This window comes from Anguilla anguilla, chromosome 11 (assembly GCF_013347855.1).
Source record: "Anguilla anguilla isolate fAngAng1 chromosome 11, fAngAng1.pri, whole genome shotgun sequence".
Lineage (NCBI taxonomy): Eukaryota > Metazoa > Chordata > Actinopteri > Anguilliformes > Anguillidae > Anguilla > Anguilla anguilla.
This window is the reverse complement of record NC_049211.1, coordinates 2,917,378-2,929,105: the sequence shown is the minus strand read 5'-3', so window position 1 is coordinate 2,929,105 and position 11,728 is coordinate 2,917,378. Positions and strand designations below refer to the sequence as shown.

At 47.8% G+C, this 11,728-nt stretch overlaps 1 protein-coding gene across 1 annotated transcript in view; it reads left to right on the top strand.

Moving 5' to 3' along the window:
• The first annotated feature begins 304 nt into the window (after positions 1–304).
• The window catches only part of mfsd4ab (major facilitator superfamily domain containing 4Ab), a 14,412-nt gene continuing 2,988 nt past the window's right edge, over positions 305–11,728 (top strand). Inside the window, exons 1-6 of the mRNA XM_035381004.1 lie at positions 305–942; positions 5,418–5,616; positions 6,018–6,263; positions 7,969–8,128; positions 10,169–10,284; positions 10,590–10,763. Coding sequence (XP_035236895.1) covers positions 713–942; positions 5,418–5,616; positions 6,018–6,263; positions 7,969–8,128; positions 10,169–10,284; positions 10,590–10,763 — 1,125 coding nt within the window. The 5' untranslated portion in view covers positions 305–712. The remainder of the gene's footprint in view (positions 943–5,417; positions 5,617–6,017; positions 6,264–7,968; positions 8,129–10,168; positions 10,285–10,589; positions 10,764–11,728) is intronic.

The following is an 11,728-nucleotide window of genomic DNA, read 5'->3' as shown; positions in this document are numbered from 1 at the left end:
CGTGAAAATAATACTTCTCAATAAATGTGATGCACACCATTCGCATTGTGAAAATAGTAACAATTATGCTAATATTTTAGAAACCTTGCATTTATTAACTTCCCGGGGGACGATCTGAATGAATGACACACAAAAGAGTGGTTTTCAAACAATCTTTCGACAGAATTTCCTTTGTGGAAATTATTTACTTGTTCTAGAAAATCTCCCGAGTTTATCAGTGCAAGAGTCTCCATTGTATGCATTAACCAAGAAATAACAGTTTTACCAGCGAGTAGCCTATTTCCTAAGGGGTGTGGTGTGAGGCGACCGGACTGCTTTATAAACTGCCGTCCGCGAGATGTCCACCTGTCCGTTCCAACGGAAAAACATACGAACCTGCGTGGCAGTGCGGCGGTGGCGAAGCGGGAAACGAGAGCGTCAAAAAAGGAGGTCTAAATTTGGCCGTCAGAACAAGTTTGATTGAGAAGAGCGTTCTTTTAACTGACTATAATAATAAAAAAAACTTAAGTATCGCGTAATTGAATTGCCAAAAAAAGTTCCACTCGTTCTGCCTGGGGAATGACCCTAAGGGTGCCATCTGAGAAGTAGACTACTGTACCCAGCTGCTCTGTGCCAGTACAATCGCGTTTCTCGCATCCTTTCCGGCTTTCCGTGGGAGAGAGGGATTCTACGCCCACGTCCAAGGGGTTCGGTGAGGTTCTCCCCTGCCAAAATGCTGGTGGACGAGCGTCTTTGGACTCTCTTCAAACGGAACTGTCAGCACACCCTGACGTACTGGAGCGTGTTCTTCAGCTTCGGACTGTGCATAGCCTTCCTCGGTCCCACGATCCTGGACCTGCGGTGTCAGACGCAGTCCACTCTGAAGGAAATAACGTGGGTGTTCTTTTCCCAGCAGTTCTGTTTGCTCATCGGCAGCACGATCGGAGGCGCCTTCAAGAAAACGTAAGTGGCGATGGTGCAGGCTCGCGGGGGGTGCGCGCGCGGTGTCCAGGATTGCCATGGTCACGAATTCATGCAGTAACACCACATCACCTGTTTCTTCCCATTTTTAAAAAGTAAAGATGATTTTTTTAAAAAAAATCATGTTCAGTAACAAATTTTCGTGTCGCAAACGGAGCTGACGATTGTGTTTTTCAAACACGCAACCAGTTTCCAGAACGATATTACAATAAATAAAACGTCGACGATGGGCTTCATCGCGATTCCAGTGTGAGAATCCAACGCTCTTTAATTGGAAATCGTGTTTTATCTTAAGCGAATGTCCTCCTCTGGCAGATGCCAGACTGAAGTATAGTATAGTGGGAGAGAAGATTAATTCGCAGCAATGTGTCGTCTTCATTTCAGTGTGCTTTTCCCAAAGCCGAGGCCAGGTGAGATAAATATTCCTCCATAACTAGATCTGCACACCTAGTGTCGCCAGGCCCCAGTCGATTGCGGAATTGGGGCTCTACTTTTTTTAAATCCCAATTTTACATGATACTAACTCTAAATTTCAACTTTTAAATAATCTAATGCTTAAAGAATAAAAGACAGAATCCATATTTGCACGTAGCCTACGCACGTAGTTTACAAGTGACCGCGTGGAGAGTGTATTACCGAATAGAACTTCAGCATTGCAGTCGTTTGGATACTGATTTGTTTGACAAATGATCCTCACCGTGAATGAGTGCTACTATAAATATTGATACTGTTTACCCGCATAGATATTTCCTGAACTGGTGAAGTTTCCTCAAGGGTACAACTGGAGTACTACAATTGGGATTTTAATCTGCGCTTTAAAAAATCCATATGTACTATGATAGCATATTTATTATTTTGCGCGAATGTGGAAGCTTTTATTATTATTATTATTATTATTATTATTATTATTATTGTTATTATTATTATTATTATTATTATTTGCAACGTGAAAACACCAACTTTTTTGTCGTGTGTAAATGGAGCAATGTTTTATTCCACTGGTAGGGCATGTACATGGAAAGTGTGTGGTACACATAAAGCTTTTATTATATTTATTTTGAAGCTCACGCAGGACTCCCTGTAGGTCTGATTCAAATTTTAGGAATTGTTAGACTGCAGCAGACTGCCGTCCCTCATTTGTTAGTCAAAATACGAACACTCTTCTTGCGCACATTTTCCAGTTTCACAGCCGTCTTTTAGGGAAACAGAAATCCGCTTGCTTCCGGTTCCCTCACCTAAGTGAGGCTTCTATTGGGGATGGTGATTCAGGTCATTCATAGACCTCTGACATGACATGACCTAAAATGTGCTAGAACTAATCAAATTGCATCCTACAGGTCTCACGGTGGTAAAGGAGAAGGCTGGTGCCACCAGGCTGATGGAGGGCTGTGTCAGTCACTGACAGCAGTGGGTGACCAGTGGGAACTGAAGGAACATTAGCCAACTTAAACTGGCATTAGTCTTACTCAACCCTCATTAGTCTTACTAAACCCGCATTAGTCTTACTAAACCTGTAATAGTCTTACTCAACCCTTATTAGTCTTACTCAACCCTCATTAGTCTTACTCAACCCACATTAGTTTTACTCAACCCGCATTAGTCTTACTCAACCCTCATTAGTCTTACTAAACCCGCATTAGTCTTACTAAACCTGTAATAGTCTTACTCAACCCTTATTAGTCTTACTCAACCCTCATTAGTCTTACTCAACCCACATTAGTTTTACTCAACCCGCATTAGTCTTACTCAACCCGCATTAGACTTACTCAAACCGCATTAGTCTCACTAAACCTGTATTAGTCTTACTCAACCCGTATTAGTCTTACTCAACCCTCATTAGTCTTACTCAACCCGCATTAGTCTTACTAAACCCGTATTAGTCTTACTCAACCCGCATTAGTCTTACTAAACCCGTATTAGTCTTACTCAAACCGCATTAGTCTTACTAAACCCGTATTAGTCTTACTCAAACCGCATTAGTCTTACTAAACCTGTATTAGTCTTACTCAACCCTCATTAGTCTTACTCAACCCTCATTAGTCTTACTCAACCCGCATTAGTCTTACTCAACCCGCATTAGTCTTACTAAACCCGTATTAGTCTTACTCAAACCGCATTAGTCTTACTAAACCTGTATTAGTCTTACTCAACCCTCATTAGTCTTACTCAACCCTCATTAGTCTTACTCAACCCGCATTAGTTTTACTCAACCCGCATTAGTCTTACTAAACCCACATTAGTCTTACTCAACCCGCATTAGTCTTACTCAACCCGCATTAGTCTTACTCAACCCGCATTAGTCTTACTCAACCCGCATTAGTCTTACTCAACCCGCATTAGTCTTACTCAACCCGCATTAGTCTTACTCAAAGACTAATGTAACCAAGCATGACTTGTAACCCCAGAACCGTAGGTGGGCAGCGAGAGATAGCGTTCACGAACCGCGGGCGGGGTGGGTGGGTGGTGGGGTTTAAGATTGCGATCATGGGGGGTTTGGGGGGGGGGGGGGGGGGGGGGGGGGGCATGGCTACTGCAGGCAGGGGTTTGGTGGCCTGTAGTCTTACTGCCCCTGGTGGGGTTAATCAGTTGCATCCCGCCTTAATGAATTACCGGTCGTTGTTGAGCAGGGACATCGTCCGTCTCTAGGCCCCCACCGGCACCCCAGCCAAAGCCTTTACTGACAGAGCCACTGGGGACCCCTGTCAGGGTCTCTGAAGGATGGACCTACTCCCCCCATTAAGGACGCTGTGAATGGCTACTGCACTACAAAGGGAGAAAAGGTGCAGCGAAGATAGGTGAACCATGCAAACAGGCTCACCCCAGAACCCCCCCTCCCCCCCCCGCACCCCCGCAAAAAAAGAATAAAAAAGAGATGAAACTGTGAGCAGGGAATCTGAGCATTCTGAGCACACATCTGAAGGCTTGCGTGTGAGGCTAGGAGCAGCATCCTGCTGTAATGGAGATTAAATGCGTTACTATGTTCTGTATGCTCCAGTTCTTTATTAGTTCATTTTCACGAGAGGTTTGTTTCATGGTACATCGGTGCTCATAACATGTTTTTGGTCTTAACTTTATAAAAAATGCGTTAAAAGAATTCAGGCTTGAGATGTGATAAGTACTTGTGCATGCACATTTACAGCCTCATGTAAGCCAATAAAACACAGAAAACAGATCAGATATTCAAAAAAACCTCAGAACATTTGACGTTAGTACTCTCTTTTATCGACATATTATCCCCTGTAGTTAGTTTGCGCTTTAAAACAATTTACTTTGGTGAGGTCATGAAAATGAATGGCAGTGAATGGGAACTGGAAAACCTAGTACCGCTAGTTAACGTAGTACCGCTAGTTAACCTAGTACTGCTAGTAAACCTAGTACCGCTAGTTAACCTATGTGCTACGCAAGTACAGTGGGGTTAAGCTCCACAAGATTACTTGTGTTATACCAAAGTGAAATGCCCCCTTTAAAAGGTTAAATGCACCTGTTCCACCGTGGCTTTACTGTGTGAGCTTTTAAAACGTGCCCGCTGAGCCTGCGGAGGAATGCTCTGCTGCCGTATCTCACGCTCCGCTCTCGGGCTGATAAGGGCGAGGGCGAAAAGACGGAATAAAGAAACAAAATGGCCGCCACCGCCACTCTTTCAGTCTCAGCCCCAGACTCCAGGCTCCTGTTACATGATTTCTCCGACCCCCCCACCCCCCCCCCCACCTCCAAGCTGATATCAGACGAGCGAAATGAGATGAAGTCTTTTGAGGCTCCCCCCCCCCCCCCCCCCCCCCCCCCCCCCCAGCTTGCTTTACCCGCCTTTTCACACCACCGACCTTCGCTGAGCGAAGGGGGCACTTTCTCAGGCCCCCCCCCCCCCCCCCAATTCACAGGCTCTGGGTTAGACAAAATAGTTGCAGGTCTTCTAAAGGACTTCAGTCTGGGTTTTTTTTGGTTTGATAAAGCGCTTCTGAGGTAAACAGTGCTTTCTGCTGGGGCCAAGGTGACCTCGCGTCGTCCTCGTACCTGGTCGCAGGTATCACCTTCGGGGATGAAGCCCCACCTCCTTCCCCTCCTCCATCACCTGCTATCAGGGTTCCGTCGCAGACGCCAGCTTTAGGGCCAATCAGCACAGACTTCAACCACAAGTGCATTTTAAATGTCTGTGACAGAAAGACTGTCTGTTCTTTCTCTTAGACAAATAAACCATGAAGCTTTAATAAACCTGTAACTGCAATATAATTTTTACATTTTATATTTTAATTATATGTATTATAAGTTAGAGATTATCTCTCTCACTCTTGTCTCTTCTTTACATATCTTTCTCTTTTCCCGCTTCTCTCTTCCCCCTTTCTTTTTCTCTTCCCCCTCCTATTCTCCCTGTCTGTATCTCTCTCTCTGCCTCTCTCTCTTCCCCCTCCCCCCCTCTACCCCCCTCTCTTCCCCAACTCTCCCCCTCTCTCTCTCTCCAGGTTGCTATGCGCCCTGTCGGCGCTCTTCCTCTCCTCCCTGATGATCTCGGTCATCTTCGCCATCATCCCGCTCTGCCACAACGTGCTGCTCCTGGCCGTCGCCATGGCTGTGGCGGGCCTGGCCATGGGCATCATCGACACCATCGCCAACATCCAGCTGGTCAAGATCTACCAGAAGGACTCCGCCGTCTTCCTTCAGGTCAGGGGTCGAAGGTCGAAGTCCGGACGGGGGTTGGGGGGTGGTCAGCTGGATAGCACCACTTAGCTTAGCACGTCCAACCAAGCACTTCCTCTGAGTTTTGTCTTTACAACAACCATGTAGAAATGAAACCCAGGGAAACTGTTTAGTTGGACAACCACTATTATAATAGTCAACCCACTATGTTCTAAGCATGTCCAACTTAACACTTAAATTTTCACATGCTATGATTCTTATTATTATGAAAGTAATGACACCTATTGAATGGCCCAGTTGAGCCCGGCTCATGTTCCCAGCTGCGATGCGATGCGGCTGATGCGTCAGGCTTTCTGTTCCACTCGTTTTCCTGCTCTTTCTCTCGCTCATTCTCTTCTTCCCCCCGCCCCCCTCTGCCCCTCCAGGCTCTGCACTTCTTCATCGGGTTCGGGGCTCTGGTCAGCCCGCTGATCGCCGACCCCTTCCTGTCCGAGACCAACTGCGTGGGCGGCAACATGACGGAGAACATGACGGAGATCATGCACCACCTGAGGAACACGCTCTCCGGCGCGGGGGGCCACTCCCACAACGTGTCCCAGTACTCGCTGCCCACCGAGGGGGAGGTGACCACCAGCGTGTCCTACGCCTTCTGGATCATGGCCCTGATAAACGTGAGGGAAACCGCCTGCGTCGCCTGGGGGTGGGGGGGTGGGGGGCGAGGGAGGGGGGGGTGGGGGGGAGGGGGGGTGGGGGGGGGGAGGGGGGGGGCGGGGGGGGTGTTGGACCGTGTCCTACGCCTTCTGGATCATGGCCCTGATAAACGTGAGGGGAACCGCCTGCGTCGCCTGGGGGTGGGGGGCGAGGGGGGGCGGGGGGGTTGGGGGGCGAGGGGGGGAGGGTGGGGCGGGGGGGGTGTTGGACCGTGTCCTACGCCTTCTGGATCATGGCCCTGATAAATGTGAGGGAAACCGCCTGCGTCGGGGGGGGGTGGGGGGGTTTGGACACCCAGGAAGGAAAACCCAGGAAAGCATTTCGGTTGGACGTGCGGCAGGTTTCGCTTCTCAGCTTCATTTAGTACCGTGATAAAGAGCACCACAGACAAATTGCCCCATCAATTTGATTTGCGCCCGCAGCCTCCACTCTTCTGGGACGGCTTTATACTCGATGTTGGAGCGCTGTTGCAGAGATTTGGGTCCATTCAGCCAGAAGAGCATTAGTGAGGTCAGGCACTGATTGGGCGATTAGGCCTAGCTCGCAGTTTTCAGTTGATCCAAAAGGTGTTTCGTGGGGTTGAGGTCAGGGCTCCGTGCGGGGCAGTCAAGCTATTCCAAATAGTTCTCAACAAAACCATTTCTATGTGGACCTCGCTGTGTGACCGGGGGCATTGCCTTGCTGAAACAAGAGAGGGCCTTCCTGTTGGACAAGCACAGGACCATCTAGAATGTCACTGTATTGCTGAAACCCCCTCCCCCCCCCGCCTCTCAATTGAGTAGAATGCTAGGATTGCTGTATGAGAACGCAGTGTGTTCCCTGACAGATGCCACTCAGTTTGACGGCCAGAATGGCCCGAGGTCTTACGCATCTGGTGTCAAGTTCTATCAGTTCATCACCGCGGCTGGTCTGTGGCTGCAGAATTTGAATACCGAAGAACAGTGGCATTGTTGTTACCGGAGGTGGAAAGTCCAGCGGTCAGAAAGTGAAAGTCCAGCCATCTTCCTCTTCCATTCATGAACTCGCTAATTAGTTCTACCTCATTGTTGAAGAATGCTTCGTGGTTGAAGAATTGTGCGTATTTGCAAAATCCAGGTGGTTGGAACCAAATACTGGGAAGGACTTTTACTTTCTGAATCTGGATTTTCCACCTCTGGTTGTGACTGAGGCCACAGAATTTCCATGTTAGACAGTAACAGCTGTTAGACAGGTTTACCTGGAGAGTAAGAGTGTCTGTCTACCTGTGTCAGGGCTGCTCAACCCTGTTCCTGGAGATCTAGCCGTTTTGATTTCAAAACTCATTTTGCATACCTGAGTCCACTAATTAGCAGCTCAATGAGATCTCTAGCTGTTGAGTGAGGTGTGCTTTGTTATGGTTGGAGTGAAAACCTACAACATGGTAGATCTCCAAGAACAGGTCTGAGCGGTATTACTCTGTGTTATAAATCATTAAGAGCGTGGGTTGAACTTCCTGTTTTACACTGTTCCCACACCAGAGTGTGGGTCTAACTGCCCCCACACCAGTACAAGCGTGGGTCTAACTGCCCCCACACCAGTACGAGCGTGGGTCTAACTGCCCCCACACCAGTACGAGTGTGGGTCTAACTGCCCCCACCCAGGTACATGCGTGGGTCTAACCTCCTGTGTGTTGCCCCCCTGTCCCAGCTGCCCGTGCCCATTGCGGTTTTCGTGCTGATGTACCGGGAGCGGCTGGTCCCCTGGTGTGGCAGCAGCGACCCCCGCCTGCTGGACCGGGACGAGCTGGCCCTGGAGACCCAGGGCGGGGCGGAGCAGGAGCCCGAGGATAAGGACGCGGATGCCGGGGGTAAGTGTGGGGCAACTGGGACGGAATACCGTGCAGACCCTGGGAAACGGGTCGGGGGGACATCCTAAGGGTCTGTAGGCCAGCCAATCCGGCCGGACTGCCTCAGCCTTATCTCCATGTGATGAGGCACGCGGTGTCGACATTGCTTTTAGAAGAGAAGGGACTATCTGACTATCTCAAGCTTAAATTGGTGCACCTGTTCAGTGACTCTTATCACGTGTTAGGTAATGAACAGTGTCCTCTCTTATAGAACAACCGTAGATGCCTTGAATGAAACACACTTAATTTATTATTTTCCAAAATGGGGGCCTGCTGGCAAACATTTTTTTTTTGTTGGCTTTATACAAGATGCAACTGAAAACTGAGTTTTCTTGTCATGTGATCGGTTCCTCGCCATCTTAAGGTCTTCCATCATTGCTCTTGTGTAATTTTCCCATTTCTTGCACACCTAGCTCACACCTGTCCAAAGACACTGAAGCTGCTTGCACATGATCAGCGCCAAAACACTCAACACAGCGTTAAACCATTCAGCTCCTATGGAGGGAGCGTTGATGCCCAGCTTGGCAGCAACACTAAGCCTAGCGTAGCACACAGTTCAGAATTAATGCCAAGTTGCGGTCCTCACCGTTCTAATCATTTGAACTTTGACCTTGTTTGAAGCTGACCTTTTGTAATGCGTCCAATCACAGAACAGCTTTGTATGAAGCAGGTGGATGTAAACATGGAAGAACATTTTGGGGTAAACCCAGGATTATCAGTTTCACGAAGCGAGTTCACAATTTAGCCTTATATCGCAGACAGCCTACTACTTGTTACAAGTACCGGGACAAGTTACACTTGTTATGGTTTTCCAAAACAAACAGCATTCCTGGGTGGATGCCGTCAAATTCCGACAGCTGGCGGCACTCGATTCTTCATGTTCAGTCACCGCCTTACTTGGCGTTGAACGCAGTGTTTGATTCTTGTCATGTGAAAGCAGCTTAACACCTGTCCCTGAGCCAGAAGGTTTGTGGTGTCCCTGTATTATGACATCACAGTATTCCTTGGACCAATGAGTGTGCTCATGCACCTCACCGCAGCCCTTCTCTGATGTGGTTGGCTTTTTGTAAATTGAATAGTATGTCCTGGATTTATCTGACCAGGTGCTGAATTTTGCTTTAGCCCGTTGAAACATTTTTAGGGTGCTGCACAGGAACACCCTTGGCATTCAAGCATGATTGTCAGACAGGTTCAACAGACTTTCCTAGTGCGTTTGAAGTTTGAAGTTTATGTTCTAAGCACGTCCGGGCATGATTTTTATGCATGGGAAAAGTCTAATGAGACACAGCAGATGTGCGGTTATTTGGGGTTTACTACCATTTTTACCTCAAATGATCTACTTGAAATACAGCAAAATGTCTAAAACACAAGAAGGTGAAGTCATCTAGGAGAAGTGGTATCTGCAAATAACTTTCTGGTGGAACTGGGGACGAGACAATGCGTTCGATATCTTTGACAATAAGAGCCCTAATTGATTACCTGGAACAGCATTTTAGCCCTGAAAGACAGCCTAAGGACCTGTAATAAAAAAGCCATTTTACTACCTGAAAGTGTGAGTTAAGTTTGAATTGTTTTTCACAGTGAATTGCTCTCACAGAAAGGGCTGATGTTTTTGTAGTGGGGTAGGAAATGGTGGAGTTTCATTATTTGAATATTTGATTCTGAAAGCTGTTGACTTTCCAAAAATGAAATAATTTGAAACAGAACATCTTGCTCAATCAAGGTCAAGGTTGATTAACAAGGTGTAGGCTCAGATTAAAATTCAGAAGGCCTTTATTTGTAGGAAATAAATCTAAATATTGTTGAAGCATACAGAAACACAAACACAGAAGAACAATTCATGGTAAATATTATATATAACTGTTTCTTAGCTTGAAAATTTCAAAGAGCTATATTTTTCACTGCGTGCATTTGTCCTACTGTCTTCTCTCTCTTCTTTTCCTCCTCTCTCTCCCCCTTTTCTCTTACTCTCTCCCTCTCCCTCTCTTTCTCTCGCTCCAGGACACGGGGACCTGTTCAGTTGTTGTCAGAATGATAACTTGCGGGGCCTGCCGCCCTCTTTTTTCGGGATCCACATTCTGGGGGGGCTGGTCCTCTTCATGACGGACGGGATTGTGGTGAGCGACCCTGAGCCAGAATCAGAATGTTTGCAAATTTAATTTACGTTAAATATTTTAAATAAATTCAGCCCACACCATCTTGTATGAAGATGACTATGAAGTAAATATATATTGAAATATATGCAAGTAATCTATAATCAAAGTGTAATCGTAACGTGCTCTCACTTATACGTTTGGCTGTTTGTATTCACTGTATATGGACAACGTCACTTTTCCACGCAGCAATAACCTGGTTTATGATTGGTGTAACTGATTCAGCGTGGTCGCCTGACTGAGCCTGCATTCCCACTCCCATCCTCCAGGGGGCGTACGCTGGCTTTGTGTACACCTACGCTGTGTCTCCTCCCATGGCGCTGGCGCACAAGACGGCGGGCTACCTGGCCAGCGTCTTCTGGGCGGCCATCACCGCCGGGCGCCTGGTGTCCATCCCGCTGTCCTATCGCTTCCCGCCTGTTCGGCTGCTCACCGTCAACCTGGTAAACCCCCTTTCCCTTCACCCAGAGCGCGGGGTCAGTCTGGCTTCGCTGCGTGAAATAATCCAGTTACTGGAAGATACTGTATTCCGACCTGTTAAATTTGAGTGAGATCTGGGGGTGTGTCGGTCGTGAGCGGCAGTCTCCCCACGTCAGCACGCGCACTTCCAGAAGCTTCCGGAACGCCCCCGCGGCTCGTCTGTGATCGGGGATTTCTGGACTCGGATATTCCCGATCGATTCGTTCACGGACTCATGCCCGCGCTGAAATTTCACGGCGTGCCCTGAGACGTGGAACGGGCCATGTCCGTGCGGGGTGGCGGTGTAGCACAGTGGGTAAGGAACTGGGCTTGTAACCGAAAGGTCACAGGTTTGATTCCTGGGTTGGACACCGCCGTTGTACCCTTGAGCAAAAGTACTTAACCTGCATTGCTTCAGTATATACCCAGCTGTATAAATGGATATAATGTAAAAGTTTGTAAAAGCTATGGAAAAGCTGTGTAAGTCGCTCTGGATAAGAGCGTCTGCTAAATGCCTGTAATGTAATGGCCGGTACTTTCTGCCAAGTGTCTGGACAAGAACACCTCTGTGCGTGAAATTACATCCTTTTCCAGCACAGAATCGTGGCTTCCGACACTGGCACGCGTGCCACACGCGGCAGGAAGTGGGTTTTCGAGTTCGTGCGACCGCCCCGAGAATAGACCTTCTCATGCAGCGCGTGTCATTCTTTGCTGGATTACAAGATACCCTTTTACAGGGCATTAGATACACATTCCACAGATAACACTCTCCATATATGGAACTGAGCTGATTTATAGAGCCAGCTAACTAACTGAAACAGTTGGAATCAAAAAGGAAAGTACTTTGCTCAATGCCATAACCTCAGTCCCCACTTTGGAATCAAACCCGCATCCCCTTGTCCCTGCAGGCTCAGCACATTATTCTGAATGGCACATTATTGCCTGAACA